General features: G+C 54.2%; 1 protein-coding gene across 3 annotated transcripts in view; it reads right to left on the bottom strand.

Annotated features, from left to right (window-relative positions):
• Positions 1-20483, bottom strand: part of CFAP74 (cilia and flagella associated protein 74) — a 53495-nt gene that overhangs the window by 19275 nt on the left and 13737 nt on the right. For 2 of the 3 annotated variants that reach the window (XR_014780061.1, XM_084786044.1), the window contains exons 8-21: positions 19745-19855; positions 19031-19133; positions 17237-17394; positions 15928-16132; positions 14391-14549; positions 13303-13482; positions 12864-12982; positions 8831-8897; positions 8422-8511; positions 6172-6336; positions 5422-5557; positions 4240-4316; positions 3415-3537; positions 2598-2719 (exon numbers count right to left, since the gene is read on the bottom strand). Coding sequence is in view for 1 of the 3 variants with exons in the window: in XM_084786044.1 (XP_084642170.1) it covers positions 2598-2719; positions 3415-3537; positions 4240-4316; positions 5422-5557; positions 6172-6336; positions 8422-8511; positions 8831-8897; positions 12864-12982; positions 13303-13482; positions 14391-14549; positions 15928-16132; positions 17237-17394; positions 19031-19133; positions 19745-19855 (1815 nt within the window). In the remaining 2 variants the exon portion in view is untranslated. The remainder of the gene's footprint in view (positions 1-2597; positions 2720-3414; positions 3538-4239; positions 4317-5421; positions 5558-6171; positions 6337-8421; positions 8512-8830; positions 8898-12863; positions 12983-13302; positions 13483-14390; positions 14550-15927; positions 16133-17236; positions 17395-19030; positions 19134-19744; positions 19856-20483) is intronic. The other variant, XR_014780062.1, reaches the window with a different exon arrangement.

Genomic DNA, 20483 nt, shown 5'->3' with positions numbered 1-20483 from the left:
AGGGTAGGCTGGAGAGGGAGCCCATGCAGCCTTCCCCTGGATTGCCTGGGGATCACGAACAATTAGTCCTGGAGCCTTTGGGGGCTTTCTAGAAGGATCCTTGTTTGTCCTGTGGCTCTGTAGCCCATGGCACTCTTGACCCAGATGTGCCCCCAAAGGCTGAGTCCATGGTGATCTAGATGTGGAACAGTGAAGCTGTGTTATGGACACCGAAGGTTCTGAGGGACACTGAGAGAAGTATCTAGGTCTTCAGGGAGGGCTCACACCTGCACAGATGCCTCTGGAAGCATCCATGAGATAGGACCAAGCAGACACAGGAAAAGCTTGTCTCCTCTCTCCTGCTCTTTGGATGACCATCAGAGTACACATGGTTACCAGAGCCGTGGCGACCTCTGATCTGCCTCTAAGCCATGCAATGCCTATCTGCCACTACAGTTACCATGGCCCTGAGCTTCTGCTGCTAGGGACCCAGGACAGTATGGAAAGCAACTGCTAAGGGTTCTCCAAGGTGTACCAGCCTCTGTCTGCCCCACTGCCTGCCCCACAGTCTGCCCCATTGCCTGCCCCACAGTCTGCCCCACTGCCTGCCCCACTGCCTGCCCCTCTGTCTGCCCCTCTGACTGCCCCATGGTCTGCCCCTCTGTCTGCCCCACTGCCTGCCCCTCTGTCTGCCCCACTGCCTGCCCCTTTGTCTGCCCCACTGCCTGCCCCTCTGTCTGCCCCACTGCCTGCCCCACAGTCTGCCCCACTGCCTGCCCCACTGTCTGCCCCACTGCCTGCCCCTCTGTCTGCCTCACTGCTTGCCCCACTGTCTGGCCCTCTGTCTGGCCCTCTGTCTGCCCCACTGCCTGCCCCTCTGTCTGCCCCATGGTCTGCCCCACTGTCTGCCCCTGTGTCTGCCCCACTGCCTGCCCCACTGCCTGCCCCACTGTCTGGCCCTCTGTCTGCCCCACTGCCTGCCCCACTGCCTGCCCCACTGCCTGCCCCATGGTCTGCCCCATGGTCTGCCCCACTGCCTGCCCCTCTGTCTGCCCCTGTGTCTGCCCCACCATCTGTCCCACTGTCTGCCCCTCTGTCTGTCCCTCTGTCTGCCCCTCTGTCTGCCCCACTGCATGCCCCACTGTCTGCCCACAGTACTGGTTCTTTGGCACACAAATAAGTTAACATCTTTGTATACTTGTGCAGGTAAAACTTACCATATCAAACACAGTTACAAATGATACTAGGTTTTAAAAATTACTAAAGAATGCCAGGTGTGGTGGAGCACTTCTGCAATCCCAGTACCCAGAAAGGCAGAGGCAGCTGGATCTCTGAGTTTGAGGCCAGCCTGGTCTACAAAGAGTCCAGGACAGTCAAGGCTACACAGAGAAATCCTGTCTCAAAAAAACAAAAATTACTAAATCAGTTTATACTGACAACTGTGTGCTTTGGGTAGGAACGTTAAGGTCCCTTAGCTCCTTTGCATTCCGTCCCTGCATGACCAGGAAGCACTGAACAAGTGTAAGAGCTCAGCTCAACCCATTCCCCAGATAAACACAACAAATCCCTCTTCCAAGGCCCAGACTCCTCCATTAAACAGGATCCCCAGACTCCTCCATTAAACAGGATCCCCAGACTCCTCCATTAAACAGGATCCCCAGACTCCTCCATTAAATGGGCTTCCCCAGACTCCTCCATTAAATGGGCTCCCCCAGACTCCTCCATTAAATGGGCTCCCCCAGACTCCTCCATTAATTGGGATCCCCCAGACTCCTCCATTAAACGGAATCCCCAGACACCAACAGCACACTGCCATCTCATAGCTCTCTGGTTTCCAAGAAGGAGTTTGGGGACACGACAAGCTTCACCTTCATGGAGCAAGAAAAGGCCTGGTGGGAACCATGTCATGGGAGCATTGCTCTTCCAGGACATGTGTGAAGGTGTCGTGACAGGGGATGCAGATGGGTAGCTGCTGCCCTTTGGTCTGGGGACTAGTGTTTCAAAGCTGGTGAAGTCATGAAATCTTGGATGCTTCCATCTCTGGTTGTTCTTCAAGGAAAATACTTTTAATCTAAAGTCTGCCTTTGTAAAACAATACAAATAAATATACTACTTCTTTTGGACTTTGATGTTCTCCCTGTTGCTACTCTGTTCCATATTCCCGAGGGCTTGAGACCCTTGCCCAGTGCCCCAGGCTTGCAGCAAGTGTGCTTTTGCTATGGCTGCCGAAATACTTTCCACAAACTCAGACCTAACATATCACAAAGCAACTCTCTGAGCACCTTGGAGGACAGAGGCCAAAGTGGGAATGACTAGATCCAAGGTCAGGACGCAGGTAGGGCTGGTTCTATGTGGAGACTGCAGGGAAAATCCATTTTTTGCCCTTTTAGGTGTCTGGCATTCCACAGCTTGTGGTTCCTTCCTCTGTCTTCAGATCTGTCTCTACCCTCGACTCTTCTGGAGTCTTCCAATGCCCCAACAACACTGGGATCTCCTGGATCTTCAACGTCACCTTCTTCAGGGCCCGCCTAGTCCTCTGCCACCCAAGGTGACCGTTCAGAGCCAGTGTGTAGTCAGCTCTAGTCATGACCCTCCTGTTGGCCACCATTGGTGCTCACCTTGTGTGGATAACAATGGAGTCCTGGTAGAGCCGGTTGTACGTGCAGATCTTCAGGTCCACAGTGGCCCTTGGCACCCAGACTGGCACATCTATGGCAATACCAGTGGCTCTAAAATATAGCTGGCGTGGAACACGTGAACTCAACATGAGTGCTAGCACAATGCTTAGCAAAAAGTTTCAGGTTTGGTTTATGCAACTTACTATGCTACAAGTATGAGGTTAATACCTAAACATGGCATGTATGAAAGGGTTTTGTGATGTTTTTTCATGATTATCCTAGTCTGTGGGATTCAGAGAACTGTAGCAGAATATTAGCAGACTGGCATCTTAGCGTCTGGCATGACCTGTGGAGTGATGGCACCTAGGCTCTGAAGTAGCCTTTTGTAAGCAGTCAGTGGTTGTTACCTGAGGTTTATGGGGTTGCTCTTCAGAAGGATTTAGTCCTCAGACACACCTGACAAACCAGGAAGTGTCTCATGGCTGAGAACTGCTTAGGTAATGGTTCCTTCAGACAACCCCTACATCAGGTAAGAGGTTTTGGTGTACAGAAATTGACTCCCTAAAAGTGTCTTTTGTGTAACAATAAAGAGGCTCTTCAGGTTGAGCCCACCGCCCCCCCCTCCCCCGCGGCTGCGGAGCCGCTCTCTGTGGGATTCTATCAGTCGTCCCTCATGACCCAAACACTGACACAGAGTGATCTATAACAGCCATATTTCCGGGTTTGGATGTTTAAGTGTATAGTAAGACAAGGTAAAAGGTAGACTGAACCTTTTGTGGTGGCAGTCAGTCACCTCGACGGCAGCAGGGGTACTCACTGTGGAACACTGCGGATTCTTAAACATGACCTTGAACTTCGTCTGGGTCTGCCCTGGGATAACTGGGGTGAAGATGATGGGTACTTTGATGGAACTGAAGGGGCCAATTTCTCCCTCTGTTACCTGTGGAAGAAGAGGAGTGCGCCATGCGGTCAGAGCACAGGCAGCACGGTTTTCATTCGGGGCTTCCTACTAACCGCTATCCTTGCCACCACTGCAGGGCAGGTGGCAGCAGACCTGTCCCTGGGGTGTCCATTTGGTCACATACAGCCATTGGCTCTAAGGCCTGCCTTGCTCTGAGCGCTTCCTGGTGTTGAGTCTCAACAGAGTGGGGGTGGGGGCTCACTCAGCAAGAAGCCACCTGTGGCTTCCCAGACCCTCAGCCTCCCGTGCAGCATTAGAAGCAGGAAGAGCTCAGTAGAGGATGGCTGCATTTTCTCTCTTGTGCATAGGATCCACACGTCCGTACCACCCTGCCACCTCCAAGCCCCTGAAGTTTCAAAGATCCGATTCTTGCTTCTAGGGTTCACAGTCCACTAGGAGCGGGACAAGAAGGAAGGCAGCCGGAATGTCTCTCGGCATCTTCCTCCGCTAGTTTGTGTGAACGCACACTGCAGCTGGAGGGTTCACTGTTGGTGTCTCTCTAAGCCGGACCTCACATAGGAAGCCAGGCCTGCTGCTCTGGTTCTGCCCACGCTCGCCATGGGGAGGGGTACCGTGGCACTAGGCGAGACAACAGGGGCCTGGAGAGTGTGGGTCGGGCTGAGGGGGATGCGCTGCTCCTGGCAGGAGGAAGCTGAATTTCAGCAGGTTGGGTGGACTGACCTCCCCCAGTGTGATCTCAGCCGGCTCCTCATTGGGAATCATGGTCACGGCACTGGCCACGGCTGTAATATCTGTTTCTGGAAGACAAACAAGCCTAGGTCAATTATCAGTCTGGAGAAAAAGCCAAATATTATCAGACTGAATAAAACTAAAAACATGTAAGACTTCTTTGCCTCAAAGTTTGAAGCTAAGGAAAGACAAGATGAGTCTGCTCACTCGTCAGCGTCTGTATGGACCAAAGACTCAATACGCCAGCACATCATTTGCTTGTTTAGTTGGTTGCTCTGGGTTTTTTTTTTTTTCCAGACAGGGTTTTTCTGTGTAGCCTTAGCTACCCTGGACTTACTTTGTAGACCAGGCTGGCCTTGAACTCACAGCAATCCACCTGCGTCTGCTTCCAAGTTCTGGGATTGAAAGCATTCACCATCATGCCTGGCAAGTTTGGAAATCTTAAAATAAAAATTGTAGCTGGAAGGTGGTGGCACACACCTTTAATCCTAGCACTCAAGACACAGAGGCGCCCTGGATTTCGGAGTTTGAGGCTAGCCTGGTCTATAGTGTGAGTTCCAGAACAGCCAAGGCTACACAGAGGAACGAGAGAGGGGGGGGGGGAGGGATAGACAGACAGACAGACACAGAGGGAGAGAGACACAGAGAGAGACAGAGACAGACAGGGCTGAGAGCGGCTGCAAGAAGGACCAGAGCCTTGACAAAGTACTTGTTTTTCCAACTCAGCACAAGGACTGCTCAGTTTTAAATTGCTCCCATGTCTCCTCAATACTGCTATGCTGAGAAACAAGAACCGTCCTCGCCTCAGAGCCTGGAGGCCCTGACAAGCACCAGCAACTGCAGGGACCATTTTATAGGCAGAGCCTCCAAAGCCCTCAACCCCACGCAGCCTGTGACCAGCTGGCTCTCCACAGCGGGGGCTTCTGCTGATGCTGTTAGTTTCAACACAATGGAACTCCAATGCGCACCATAACCAGTGCATGTTTGCAGGAATGTGTGTTCTCCTTGGTATCACCAAGGCCACAGGCCTGTCAGGCTTTACTTGAGACTCTGGCTCTCTGGCCACGCTGGCTGACCTGAGATCCTGAGGTGGCTGTGCTGAGAGTCAGCACAGCAAGCCTGAGGGAAGCACCCTCCGCCCACTTACGAGCCTCCACACCCTCCGCCCCTCACCATCTGGTTTCTCGGACCCTTTCCGGCTGCGCATGTCAGGTGGGGAGGACTCGTTGCCGTCAAGCGGCTGCTCGGAGAGACTGGCCATGACCTTCTCATACAGGCTTTTTTTGTCGTCGTAGGTGAAGAGGCTGCTCTGAAAGGAAACTCGGGGTCTAAGGCCCATCGGTGTCCACAGACACTCTTGTCACCGGGAGGGGAAGCCACAAGTGCATCTGTGCCCAGGGCTGCTGGCCCTGTGTGTCTATCCTGGGTCTTTAGGCCACAGAATCAGTGACCTAGCGAAGCAATGACTGTCTGCTTTACCCTGGCCAAGCTGCCTCCTCTCTGTCGTCAGCACAGGTGCTCCATCCTGGACCCCACCTGTCTTTACACCCTGCTTAGCCTCCTGGGCAACCCAGCTACCTGCCTGCCCAAAGCAAGCTGGCTCCCAGCCGCCCCATCCCACTTGCCTTGCCCCTTGGTTCTGACCACAGCCCTTCCTCCCCCCACCCCCAGAAGCCCACTGTCTATGCTGCCTTGGCCGCAGATACCCTGGTGGCACTGGCATCTCTTAAGTCAGATTTTTTCTGGGGCCTTTGTTGGGTCACCAGAACAGAGCCAACAGGTTTGCTCCATGCTTCTCCTAAGAATGCTCAAATATCCAACACTTGGGAGGCAGAGACAGGCAGATCTCTGTGAGTTCGAGGCCAGCCTGGTCTACAGAGTGAGTTCTAGGACAGCCAAGGCTACACAGAGCAGAGGACTCACTATTTTTATGATGGGTTGGGATTCATCTATGTCACAGGACTCAGAATCAAGGAGAAACTTGAATCTGGTGCCCAAGCCTCCAACGTTGCTCAGTGTGATGATCCGGGATGTGGTCTCACCCACCACATAGCTCCCAAAGTCAATGAGCTCCTTGTCAAGGGACAGCTGCCAAAGGACACAAGTGTAAGCCAGGGTGGCCTCTACGCTGGCTAGACCCTCAGTCACAAAGGGAGTATAGGTCCCTGCAGAAATTGATCCAATGTCTCGAAAGACAATGTTCCTCTCCTGAAGTCCCAAATGCCAGGGGAAGGCTGAGTCATCTCCTCCTTCAGAATGAGGCCTGTGTTCGACTCCATGTAGGACAGGCAGGCACACCATGAGTATCTGTGCACTGTAGGTTGGAGCAAAGCCCACTTAAGAAGACACAGATTCGTGTAGTGACCAGGACATCTTGGGGTTCCTGAGTCTAGTTTTTTTTTTTTTTTTCAAGACAAGGTTTCTCTGTGTAGCTGTGGCTGTCCTGGACTCACTTTGTAGACCAGGCTGGCCTCGAACTCACAAAGATCCGCCTGCCTCTGCCTCCCGAGTGCTGGGATTAAAGGTGTGCGGCGCCACGCCCCAGCTTCCTGAGTCTAGTTTTAAGAGTCAAGCCAGCAGCTCCCTGATTGAGAGATGTTGGTTGAGAGAGAGGAGGCATAATTGTGTGGGCGTGGTGGACAAGCTCACAACTGTCATTCTGAGGTGAGCTATGTTGCAGATACAGGGCCTGCAAAGCACTGCTGTTCAGAGTCTGTGCTGTTCATGGTCTCCATGGGGCAAGGGCTGCAGAGTCTGTGCTGGAAAACACTCATGCACATAAAATAAATAAAAAGGAGTAGTTATAAAAGACAGCTTATATTGAGTTTACTTTTGACACTTTGATGAATGCATAAAGTATATTAGAACTATTATAACTCCCTATCTTCTCTACTTTTTCTCACCTCGCTACAAGTTGGGAACCATTTTTAGGAAGCTGGTGCTGTGTGCCTCGTGTGTCCCACACTCGCACCTACTGGAGACAATGGGTCACATTTGCTGTGGATGGAGTATTAGTGGCAACCACGAGCTGTTAATTTTGCTGGTGTAACATAAGGACCCTCAGTTCTTCGTTTTCCCTCTGTCCCTCCCAGCGCCGTGGAGAGGCCTCCCTCTGCGCCCCTCATCTTGTGCATGCACGAGAGCCCTGGCCTGGCTAAGTCCTTGGAAGATGTGAAGCAAGCACAGGAAGAAACGGGCTGGTACCGCTGTCATGGGTTTCTATCCCTCTAGCCATGCTGGATGGACACTGCCCTAGAGGCTACGGGTCAGAAGGCCATGGTGAGACACCCACAGCAGAGCCGCCTGACCCGGCTCAGCCCACGTCGGTCAGATCACAGTGAGCCCGTGAGCTTATAAGCATGTGTGGGACTAAAGACTTGCTGAGACTGTCACAAACACTGAGTGTGTGTGCTGTGCTGTGTCACCGTGGAAAGAAACAATGACACGGTGGGTTCTGTGTTTATCAGATGCCAACATTTAAAAGAGATTTATTTATTTATTTTATGTCTGAGTGCTTTATCTGCCCACATACCTGCAAGTCAGAAGAGGGCATCAGATGCCAGTACAGATGGCTGTGAGCCATCATGTGGTTGCTGAGAACTGAACTCAGGACTTCTGGAAGGGCCAACTGAACCATCTCTCCAGCCACTAGATGCCAATGTTTTTTAAAAGGGTGTTGAGCCTGATGTTGCTAGTTTACTCTGAAGTGGCCGCTGCTGAGTAGCATCAGCTGCAGCCAGCGCATCTGTGGAAAGGCACTGCCCGACTCTGCTTCATTATGTCTGAAAATTTACTCACAATAAAAATATCTGACAGCCACGTGCGGCGGTGCACGCCTTTAATCCCAGCACCCAGGAGGAAGAGGCAGGTGGATTTCTCTGAGTTTGAGGCCAGCCTGGTCTACACAGTGAGTTTAAAGACAGCTAAAGCGGCACAGGGAGATGCTGTCTGTCCCCTCTGGACTGTAGGCCTCTCAGAGGGGACCCCATACAGAGCAGGGATTATCTAGAAATTTCTAGCTCTGGTATGATTATTCACTTTTTCAGAGTACCTCATGTCACCGGGCCTAGGCCCAGGTCGGAGTTGGAGAGGCCCTGCCACTGGGCCAAGGTCTGCGGTGGAGCCCTGGCCCCTGCCCTCATGTGGAGACAGAGTCAGGGAACTGAAACTTACAGAACATTTTTTCGTTGAGCATTTCAGTGGAACAGAAAAGGCGCCAGTTTGAGCCAAAAATGAAACATTTCCTTCCAGATCTTTATTTATCTAAAAAACAAAACAATCCCAGTCACCACAAATCTGTGTGACAACACGATTACCCAGGCTGCATCTGTGTAATCGTGGCCTGGCCCTGCTTGCTACTTGCCTGGTGGAGCCCCACGGGAAGAGTCCCAAAGTGCCCACCTAAGCGTATCCTGAAGAACCGCTTCCCCGCCCAAGAGGGCCACGCAGGTAGGAGAGGGAGAGAAAGCCCAGCAAGCTTCGCTCCTCTAGCACTTGATAATGGTGCTGAATTTTGTTTGTTTGGTTTTGTTATTGTCAGGCCAGAAAACCACCCACACCCCTGTGTGACCCTGTGACTCACCATAGGCTTGAAGGTGACAAGAACTTCACATGACATGCCGGCTGACATGGGACCAGGGGGGTCAAAGCTGCAGGAACAGGGTTCACAGCATGTGAGTAGTTAGGTCACCATGGCGAGTAGGGGCTCACTTCATCACTATATACTCAGCTGAGCCCTTCTGTTCCAGCAACCACACCTGTGCTGAGCCCTTCTGCTCCAGCGGCTGCAACTGTGCTGACTAGTTTTATGTCAAATTAACACAGGCTAGAGTTATTTGAGAGACAAAACTCAGTTGAGAAAATGACTTCATAAGACTCAGTTAAAGGCAAGCCTGTATAGCATTTTATTAATTAGTGACTGATGTGGGGGGGCCCAGCCTATTGTGGGTGGTATGATCCCTGGGCTGATGGTCCTGGGTTCTATAAGAAAGAAGGCTGAGCAAGCCATGAGGAGCAAAGCCAGTGAGCAGCGCCTTCCATGGCCTCTGCATCAGCTCCTGACTCCAGGGTCCTGGCCTGCTTGAGTTCCTTGTTTGGGCATCCTTCGTTGAGGACAGTGATGTGGAGGTGTAAGCCGGATAAACCCTTTCTTCGCCAGCTTGCTCTAGTGACCCTCACTAGGCCCACGCCTCTGCCTAGATGCACTGGCAACTGGGCAGCTCCAGCTCTGTTGTGTTCCTGATGAACAGGAGACACCAGGTAATCTTCAAACCCGTGTCCAGTGAGTGAGCCAGCACACCGAGTAAGGCTCATCTCCAAAAGTCAGCTCCAGAAGGGTGGAGGCTGTGAGGTGTGGCTGCCCGGGACACATGCCAGGCCGTGGATCAAGGATGTCGAGTTCTAACAGCAACATAGGTAAAGGGCTGTAAGTTACAGTAAAACAGCCCCACCTGCGGGGCTGGGATGGGAGGTAGTCTGTCCATCGGAATTCTGGGTAAGTTAAAGGGTCTTCCTACAAAATCCCTAGCATCAGGCCTATTTTTACCATGTTAAATTTTATGTCAGGCATGGTGGCGCACGCCTTTAATCCCAGCACTCGGGAGGCAGAGGCAGGCTGATTGCTATGAGTTCCAGGCCAGCCTGGTCTACAAAGCGAGTCTAGGACAGCCAAGGCTACATAGAGAAGCCCTGTCTCAAAAAAAACTTTTTTACATAATTTGCTTGGCTTGGAAATACATAAAAACTTAGTATAAAAATGTGTCTCTGGGTGCTGGAAAGATATCTTAGCCAAAAAACCACTTGCTATGCAGACATAGGGACTAGAGTTCTGACCCCAGAACTCAAGAACAAAACCAGTTGTGATGTGTGTTTGTGATCACAGCACTGGGGTAGCAGAGACAGGAAGATTCCCAGGGCTCTTGCCCTGGAGACTATCTGGTGAGTGGTCAGAGTTCAAGGCTATGCGTGTGTGGGATGTTCATGAACAGATGCAGTTAGCAGCAGGCCCAACTCTAAGAACTTTATGCAATAAACTATTGGAACTATTGTGTGATCTAGTGGAGCTTCTAAAAGGCACGTGGTAAAATAGTAAAGTCAGAAAGATAGGGAATCATGGGCAGGAAGAAAAAGAAAGACACTGTTAAGAAATGCCAGCGCATCTGAAAAGGAACTAGGAATTTTTAGAAATGAGAAACAGTGCTGAGAGAAGACACATAGTCAGCAGCTTCGGCAGCCAGCCAGACACAGCTGAAGAGACCAGGAGGCTAGGCACATCTCACGCCCTGAATAGGCCGAGTGTGAAGCAGGTGCCACAAGGACAGGAGGCTGCAACGGGGAGGTTTCAGAGGGGAGCGAGATCTGTGGGCAGGGGTAAGATGCTTCTAGCACTGTCAAAGATGCTGCAGTAGGGCTGCAGGACACTGAGCACTAGGGGTCTCAGTGCAGCCAGGGGAAACTCAGGAACATGCTGGAGAGTCACAACAGCAAGAGAAATCAGGAGACAAAAATAAACGCCAGCCTTCACGTGTGGAGGAAGGAGGGCTCTACGGCAGCGAGGTGATGGTGACCACTAGCCTGGGTCATCCATTCACTCTCAGAAGCTACAGGCCAACAGCAGCAGGTGACTCAACACTGCTAAAAGCCAGAGAAGCTCTCAGATCTCAAATTAACACAGTGGGTAAAATAAGCAGTTTTTAGCAATACTCGCTCCATACAAGACTTTGCAGACAGCTAAGAGATTCTGCAAATTGCAAGAACGAGGGAACAGAGAATCCAAGACCCTACACCCACCTCCACTCAGTTCCCAAGAGGTCAGCACATCTACCTATGCCAGCTCTGACAGCTGCTCATGGAGAAAGTCCCCAGACAGTCCCACAGGCGCAGCTTCATGAGACATCATGCAGGGAAGGAGGGAGGGGCAGCTGGTACCTGAGCAGATGATCAGAGACCAGTTTATAATGAGCCCCCACTTTAAAATTACACACCACTCCTCTTTTCCTCCTCCTTCAGAAAACGCCATGCGGCGGCTAACACTGGTGCAGGGGGAGAGCCTGGAGGACCCAGGGGCCCGGGATTAGGAGACTGCAGCTGGATACAGTGAAACACACCTATAGTATCAGCTATCTGTGAACTGAGGCAGGAGGATTGCAGGTTTGTGACCAGTCTGGATTACAGGCTGAGTACAAGGTCAGCCTAGGCCTAGAGTAAGACTTTATTTCAAAAACAATGAAAGAAAAAAGGAAAAAACAAACAAACAAACAAACAGAAAAGATGAGGCCAGATGCAGAGAAACAAAAGAGAAAGTGTTAGTGAAAACGTTGCAAAGTGAAAGCTAGAGGGGGAGGGTGGGAAACTGGAGGGGGAGGGTGGGAAAGCTGGAGGGGGAGGGTGGGAAAGCTGGAGGGGGAGGGTGGGAAACTGGAGGGGGAGGGTGGGAAAGCTGGAGGGGGAGGGTGGGAAAGCTGGAGGGGGAGGGTGGGAAAGCTGGAGGGGGAGGGTGGGAAAGCTGGAGGGGGAGGGTGGGAAACTGGAGGGGGAGGGTGGGAAAGCTGGAGGGGGAGGGTGGGAAACTGGAGGGGGAGGGTGGGAAAGCTGGAGGGGGAGGGTGGGAAAGCTGGAGGGGGAGGGTGGGAAAGCTGGAGGGGGAGGGTGGGAAAGCTGGAGGGGGAGGGTGGGAAAGCTGGAGGGGGAGGGTGGGAATGGGGAAGCGATGAGCATTAAAAGGGCCCACAGAAAAAGACTTCAAAAGCCAGCAAAGAAGGGACAATATATACACAAGAGTCTTAGGAGAAGAAAACTGAAACACTAGCACAAAGAAAAAAGTAAATTTCAGTTCAGAAACACAGTCTTGAAATCTTCATAGTGAGACAGCATGCCAGGTGCCAAGGGGACTGCTGCAGTGCCCAAACCAACACCCAGTGAAAGTGTGACGTGACAGGCAGCCTATCAGGGGCACTGGGCTGGTCTCTGTGACTTCAATATCAAGAGAAGGAGCAGAAACTTCTCCAGCTCTTCAAGGCGGGGAGGCAGGGAGGTGGCGGGAGGGTGGGGTGGCGGGGAGGCAGGGAGGCGGGGCGGTGGGGTGTCGGGGAGGCAGGGAGGCGGGACGGTGGGGTGGCGGGGAGGCAGGGAGGCGGGGCGGTGGGGTGGCGGGGAGGCAGGGAGGTGGCGGGAGGGTGGGGTGGCGGGGAGGCAGGGAGGCGGGACGGTGGGGTGGCGGGGAGGCAGGGAGGAGGCGGGACGGTGGGGTGGCGGGGAGGCAGGGAGGCGGGGCGGTGGGGTGGCGGGGAGGCAGGGAGGCGGGACGGTGGGGTGGCGGGGAGGCAGGGAGGAGGCGGGACGGTGGGGTGGCGGGGAGGCAGGGAGGTGGCGGGAGGGTGGGGTGGCGGGGAGGCAGGGAGGTGGCGGGGCGGTGGGGTGGCGGGGAGGCAGGGAGGTGGCGGGGCGGTGGGGTGGCGGGGAGGCAGGGAGGCGGGGCGGTGGGGTGGCGGGGAGGCAGGGAGGCGGGACGGTGGGGTGGCGGGGAGGCAGGGAGGTGGCGGGAGGGTGGGGTGGCGGGGAGGCAGGGAGGTGGCGGGGCGGCCCACAGTCTCATGCCCAGACTCTGCTTGACTCACTCAATGTGGATGAAGTCCTTCAGCTCCTCCTCCACACCCACCAGCTTGCAATAGTTGATTGTGTAGGTAGCATTTATCAATGTGATCTTCTTCTTGTACACTCTGCCAATATCAAAGTCCTGCAGAGAGAGGGGGCGTGACGACTCCAAGCCTCCAGAAGGCTTCAGGAGCATGGTGAAGGGAGGACGGTCTAACTGGTGCCGACTCACGGGAGCCTAAGGACCCTGCGGGAAAAAGGGGTTCCCGGAGTTGCAACGCTCTCCTTGCAGCCCCTGAAGGACAGTGAGGGGCCGGCCTTGTAGCCTCATCCTCAGTGGATGTGTCTTAGTCCTTCCTGGGACGCCCCAAAGCTTCTCTGGTTCCCATAGTGCAGACAGAAAGCATCAGAGGCAGGAGCCTGAAGGCAGGCTTCCTTCCTGGGCCGTGCAGCAGGCCTTACCTTGAAGTGGATGACCTCGGGCTTGCTGTTGAATGGGCGACCCTTGAACTCTCGCCCAGACACCACCTGCTTGTGGACCACCCCACTGCGCAGCCTCTCCACAGTACGAGCCAGGATGTCCTTCTCCATCTTAGTCCCACCCACGGGTTTTCGGTCCATGTCCTCCCTGGGCACCTTGAGCTAAAAAAGACAGAGGCCCACACGCGTTCAAGGCCTGATAATGAAGAAGGCAAAGGGCCAAACATGGCGGAGCAAGAAAAGGCCTAGCACCCAGGAAATGACTCAGGCTTCAGGGGTGGGAGGGGATTTGGAGAATTCTGCAAGGTACACTTTCCTGAGAGGCAAGGTGAGTGCAAATCAGGCAACCTCGCTGATGTTGGCAATTGGAAAAAGTTGCAATCCAAGATGGGCCTAAAAATTTCCTTTTGCCATTATGTGAGATCTGCCCGTGGCCTTGAGCGTCCATGTCACTGGCAGATTTCTCCCTGGTTCTCCAGGGTGGAGAGGGCCTGATGCCTGCCTGTGCTCACCACCTTTCTGCTGGATTTAAATGGAATGGCCAACCCAGCCTGCCTTCTTCATGGCTTCCCTAGAAGCAGGAAAACCAAATCTCTTGGTCCTGGCAGTGGTGTTAACTAATGTCCACAGAAGCCGAGAGGACCCAGCTGCAGATGGTTTGTGAGCTGTGCCTCTTGCAAACTGTAGCATTCTGGGTGATGCAGGTTTCTAGAAAAGGGCCACTAAAGACAGTTTGAACTCATGGGGTTTTGGTGTTCTGAGACAGGGTTTCTCTGTGTAGCCTTGGCTGTCCTGGACTCACTTTGTAGACCAAGCTGGCCTTGAATTCACAGAGATCCCCCTGCCTTTGCCTCCCGAGTGCTAGGATTACAGGCGTGCGCCCTCCCATCCTCCCATCCCCCCACTTCCCCGTCCATATCTCTTGGTGATTATGGGAAGGCAGGAAGGACCTAGATTTGGAAGAGGCAGGCACAGGCTGGGGCAGAGGGTGGACAGCTGCCTCTAGGAATCTGGATTCTCACTGTGGCTCAGGGCACCCCTGCAAGGACCTGACCGAGGAAAGCAGTTACCTGATATGATTTGTACTCTTTGCTCCAAAGCCCTGGGATGTCTGGTTCAGCCAGTACCTCATCCTCTGTACTGCTGGCTCCCAGGTCCACCTGCACGGACTCGCTGGATATGGCTTTCAGTAGACAGAAAGGTTTGGGTTGAGACGCCATCTCATTTTCCTGCCAGCAGAAGTGTGATACAGTAAGACAAGCTCAGCACAGGACGGAGCAGGCACAGCAGGAGTGTGATACAGTAAGACAAGCTCAGCACAGGACGGAGCAGGTACAGCAGGAGTGTGATACAGTAAGACAAGCTCAGCACAGGACGGAGCAGGTACAGCAGAAGTGTGACACAGTAAGACAAGCTCAGCACAGGACGGAGCAGGCACAGCAGGAGTGTGATACAGTAAGACAAGCTCAGCACAGGACAGAGCAGGTACAGCAGAAGTGTGACACAGTAAGACAAGCTCAGCACAGGACGGAGCAGGCACAGCAGGAGTGTGATACAGTAAGACAAGCTCAGCACAGGACAGAGCAGGCACAGCAGGAGTGTGATACAGTAAGACAAGCTCAGCACAGGACGGAGCAGGCACAGCAGGAGTGTGACACAGTAAGACAAGCTCAGCACAGGACGGAGCAGGCACAGCAGGAGTGTGATACAGTAAGACAAGCTCAGCACAGGACGGAGCAGGCACAGCAGGAGTGTGATACAGTAAGACAAGCTCAGCACAGGACAGAGCAGGTACAGCAGGCGTGTGATACAGTAAGACAAGCTCAGCACAGGACAGAGCAGGTACAGCAGGAGTGTGATACAGTAAGACAAGCTCAGCACAGGACGGAGCAGGCATAGCAGGAGTGTGATACAGTAAGACAAGCTCAGCACAGGACGGAGCAGGCACAGCAGGAGTGTGATACAGTAAGACAAGCTCAGCACAGGACGGAGCAGGTATAGTGAGCAGGAAGAAAGCAAACCCTGGGACCCTATATAAAGTGAGTCCAAGGCTACACAGAGAAACTCTGTCTCGAAAAACCAAAAAAACAAAACAAAACAAACAAAAAAAGAAAAACCAAAAAAAATAAAATACAACATAGTGCTCGCTTCAGCAGCACATATACTAAAATTAGAACAATGCAGAGATTAGCGTGACCCTTGCACAAGGATGACGTGCAAATGTGTGAAGCGTTCCACGAGCTGGCGTGGTGGCACACGCCTTTAATCCCAGCACTCGGGAGGCAGAGGCAGGTGGATTGCCGTGAGTTTGAGGCAAGTCCAGGACAGCCAAGGTTACACAGAGAAACACTGTCTTGAAAAACCAAAAAATAAAATAGAATACAACATACACCCATCTATGGAGGACTGAATGCCTTTCTGTGTTGTTCAGCAGGCCCCACAAGAAAATCCCTTTCGTCCACCATCCGGCAGCGATGCTCTTTGTGTCGGCCAACATGAGGAACGTCCCCGAGGGAGAGCAGGCCCCTGGCGGGCATAACAGGCCGTGGTCACACCTGGGCCTTTGACCCTTCCCGCCTGACCTCAACTTGAAAATGTCCTACTTACCAGCAGGCGGGTGTCGGTCTTGACAGTTTGTTTCCCCTCACAAAAGTCGGAGATGTACTTCCAGGTCCTGTCTCTCAGGGTCCGCTTGTCTGTGGCTTTACAGGGGGGAGGCTGCCTCTTTCTCCTGTGCTCTTCCTCAGCTTCCTCTTTCAAAATCCGGCTTACAATTTCCTGCTTCCGGAGTTTCTGCTCCTCTTCAAAAGCCCTGTGGGTAGTGCTCCTCAGTACGAGCCAGGTGCAAGCTGGGCAGTGGCGACAGGGTTAGGTGTGGTGCTCCTTTTTCTCTCTGGTCCTCCATTCTAGGCGGGGACTGGTGTAAGGACGCCATATCTTGGATGAGCTCCAAGCTCCATGGAGAGTGTGACAGACAGAGCTCACAAGGGACACTAGACTGGAGATGACGTGAATCTTCACCTGACTTTTCCCTGTTTTGCCCTGGGCAGCTCTGTTTTTCTTTCTTTATTTTTCCTTTTCTTTTTTCTTTCTTTCTTTTTTTTTTTTCTGTTTTTTTGAGACAGGGTTTCTCTGTGTGGCCCTGGCTGTCCTGGACTCACTCTGTAGACCAGGCTGGCCTCGAACTCACAGTGATCTGCCTGCCTCTGCCTCCCGAGTGCTGAGATTAAAGGCGTGCGCCACCACGCCCGGCGCAGCTCTGCATTTGCCCTAGCTAGCTTTCACCTGTCTCACTCAGTCCAGTCTAAAGTCCCTGCATAACGCTTGGCCCTCATGAGCTGCCACCCTCGTGTCTAGGCTGACAGCTGAGGAGACCCAGATGAAGCAAAAGGCACAGACAACACTAGGGTGTGGTGACATCTCCCTCCCTGTTCTCAGACTCACAACAGCCATGCCTTGCTCGGGACCACCCAGGCAGCCCGTCAGCACCAAATCACCTGATCAGGTGTGTAGGGTGGAAAGGACCGGATGTGACGCAGGCCTCTTTGCAAACTGTGAGACCAAGGAAGAAGCACCGGCCACTGGCCTGGGGAGACCACAGCATGCAGCAATGGGTGGTGAGGGAAGAGCGAGCCCCAGGCACCCGAGGAGGTCGTCACAGGAGCTCAGGGAGCCGAGAGGAGTGAGGAAAGTGGTATCCTAGCCCCACTAAATGCCTGGACCAAAAGCCCCTCAAATGGTAGAGCCCCTTGGAGACCTCTGCTGCGGAGAGTTGTGGGGCGGGTCCTGCAGTCTCCCACAGCCCACGTCTGCTTCTCCTGAAAAGTCTGGGCAGAGTTCACTTTGTTGCTTTTCAGGGGTGAGGCTAAGCTTTCTGGTTCTCTTTGGGCCCGGACAGGTGTCTCCCAGCTCTCACCGCCTCTGGGCTTCCAGTTCCTGGTGTCTGCGCTGATGGAAAAGGTGCTTGAACGCATCTCCACCCTCGGCCAGGATCACTTCTTTCTCGTTAAGGGCCTTCTGCGTAGCCAGCTCTGCCCTTTTTTGGCCCCATGTTTGGAACTTCTTTAGTGTTTCCTGAAGATAGAGAAATCTAAGGTCACAGTACCAGCATGTGCCCACACGTGCACACGCACACGAGCACACACAGGCACTCACATGAGCATACACAGGCACACACACACACACACACACACACACACACATACACAAGCATGCATGTATGCACGTACAAGCACACTCACATACTCATATTCAGATCTTTTCTTTGAATCAATGCTGAAACCTGTGGGTGCACTAGGTATGGGACTCTGTGTGGCTGTGTCATGTTGGGTGTTTCTCACCCAGCCTGCAGCTGTGGGTCCCCTAGGTATGGGACTCTGTGTGGTTGTTTTGTTGTTGTTGTTTTTGTTTTTTGTTTTTCGAGACAGGATTTCTCTATGTTATCTTGGCTGCCCTGGATTCACTTTATAGGCCAGGCTGGCCTCAAACTCACAGCGATCCACCTGCCTCTACCTCCCGAGTACTGGGATTAAAAGCGTGCGCCACCATGCCCGGCTGACTCTGTGTGGTTGTGTGATGCCCACCCTCTCCTATGGGTTCCTTGCCTCTGAGTCTTCCTGCTGTGGTGGCCCCTCCTGTACCATACATCCCTACCTCCCCAGACCCCTGGCCTTTCACTATCCTTCCACTGAGCTGAGGCCCTCTCAGGATAGAGCTAAGTTGTTCTTTTTCTCCTGGACCATAGTTTCTGTGTGGCAGGAAGCCTTTGATGGAGGTATGGCAAACACTCAGGGAGCAGCTGAGCAGGATAGTTGGTTAGCTATTCGAGAGGCTGGCGCTGGGGCCTGCAGGACTGGCGGGTGGTGGTGGTGCTGGGGCCCTCGTGGCTGGCAGGGGGTGGTGGTGCTGGGGCCCGCGTGGCTGGCAGGGGGTGGTGGTGCTGGGGCCCGCGTGGCTGGCAGGGGGTGGTGGTGCTGGGGCCCGCGGGACTGGCAGGGGGTGGTGATGCTGGGGCCCGCGTGGCTGGCAGGGGGTGGTGGTGCTGGGGCCCGCGGGACTGGCAGGGGGTGGTGATGCTGGGGCCCGCGTGGCTGGCAGGGGGTGGTGGTGCTGGGGCCCGCGGGACTGGCAGGGGGTGGTGATGCTGGGGCCCGCGTGGCTGGCAGGGGGTGGTGGTGCTGGGGCCCGCGGGACTGGCAGGGGGTGGTGGTGCTGGGGCCCGCGTGGCTGGCAGGGGGTGGTGATGCTGGGGCCCGCGTGGCTGGCAGGGGGTGGTGATGCTGGGGCCCGCGTGGCTGGCAGGGGGTGGTGGTGCTGGGGCCCGCGGGACTGGCAGGGGGTGGTGGTGCTGGGGCCCGCGTGGCTGGCAGGGGGTGGTGATGCTGGGGCCCGCATGGCTGGCAGGGGGTGGTGATGCTGGGGCCCGCGTGGCTGGCAGGGGGTGGTGATGCTGGGGCCCGCGTGGCTGGCAGGGGGTGGTGATGCTGGGGCCCGCGTGGCTGGCAGGGGGTGGTGGTGCTAGGGCCCTGGCAGGGGCGTGGGGGGCCTGCATGGCTGGCAGGGTGGGGGGCAGAGGGGGGGCTCTGCCTACCGGGCTGGCAGGGACAGGGGGGTGCGGGGGCCCGCATGGCTGGCAGGGGGTGGTGGTGCTGGGGCCCGCGTGGCTGGCAGGGACAGGGGGGTGCGGGGGTGCGGGGGGAGCTCTGCCTACCCGGCTGGCGGTGATGTTGTTCTTCAGCGCCAACACCGCATCCATGCGCCGTCTCATGTACTTGCGGGACTCCATCTCCTCCTTCTGCTCTCGCTCACGAATTCTGCAGTAATGCACATTTTATTTATTTTTTGTGTTTGTTTGTTGCTTTGAGACAGGGTCTTTCTGAGTGATGTGTGTGCCACAGGCAGGCATGGTGGTGCATGCCTTTAATTCCAGCACTTGGCAGGCAGAGGCAGGTGGATTTCTATGAGTTTGAGGCCAGCCTTGTCTACAGAGTGAGTTCAGGACAGTCAGGGCTGTTACACCGAGAAACCCTGTCTCAAAAAACCAAAAAATAAAAAATGAAAAGTGTGTGCCACTACGCTTGTTGTAATATGAATTTCAATAGGAGCGTATGCAGGCAATGCTACCAATTATAGAGTTATGGGAGCCTTAGATGCTGGTTATTTCTACCATACGAGCAGACAAGCAGAGCATGCTCTGCCCTCGGGGACAGGTGACTGGGGGTGTTCTCTAGACTCTGGGGTCTCACTGTCTCTCATGCTCCTTTTCAAATACAAATAGCAGATTTAAAAAAGAACTCCAGATTTATTTGTTTCTAATGATTAAGAAATGACTTAATCAGGGAACTTCAAAAGTGAAATGTAGGAACCCACATTCCTGGACTCTTCAAGGGTGTTGACAGAGGAAAGCTTAAAGGTGAAAACCCACCTCCCCAGAGAGGCCTTCAGGAACTTCACCGCGACTCTGTGGTTCCTCTGGGCATCATCCACCAGCTTCTGATGTCTCAGCCCGAGCTCCTTTTGCACATGCAAAGATTTCCTGCAGTGACACAGGGCCACAGGTGGGACAGTGACACAGGGCCACAGGTGGGACAGTGACACAGGGCCACAGGTGGGACAGTGACACAGGGCCACAGGTGGGACAGTGACACAGGGCCACAGGTGGGACAGTGACACAGGGCCACAGGTGGGACAGTGACACAGGGCCACAGGTGTGACAGTGACACAGGGCCACAGGTGGGACAGTGACACAGGGCCACAGGTGTGACAGTGACACAGGGCCACAGGTGTGACAGTGACACAGGGCCACAGGTGGTACAGTGACACAGGGCCACAGGTGTGACAGTGACACAGGGCCACAGGTGGTACAGTGACACAGGGCCACAGGTGTGACAGTGACACAGGGCCACAGGTGGGACAGTGACACAGGGCCACAGGTGGGACAGTGACACAGGGCCACAGGTGGTACAGTGACACAGGGCCACAGGTGTGACAGTGACACAGGGCCACAGGTGGGACAGTGACACAGGGCCACAGGTGGGACAGTGACACAGGGCCACAGGTGTGACAGTGACACAGGGCCACAGGTGGTACAGTGACACAGGGCCACAGGTGTGACAGTGACACAGGGCCACAGATGTGACAGTGACACAGGGCCACAGGTGTGA

Source organism: Acomys minous (genome assembly GCF_964271855.1).
Source record: "Acomys minous genome assembly, chromosome: 6".
In the NCBI taxonomy this organism is placed as follows: Eukaryota; Metazoa; Chordata; class Mammalia; order Rodentia; family Muridae; genus Acomys; species Acomys minous.
Note: the sequence above shows the minus strand (reverse complement) of the source record. Positions and strands in the feature narration are given on the sequence as shown.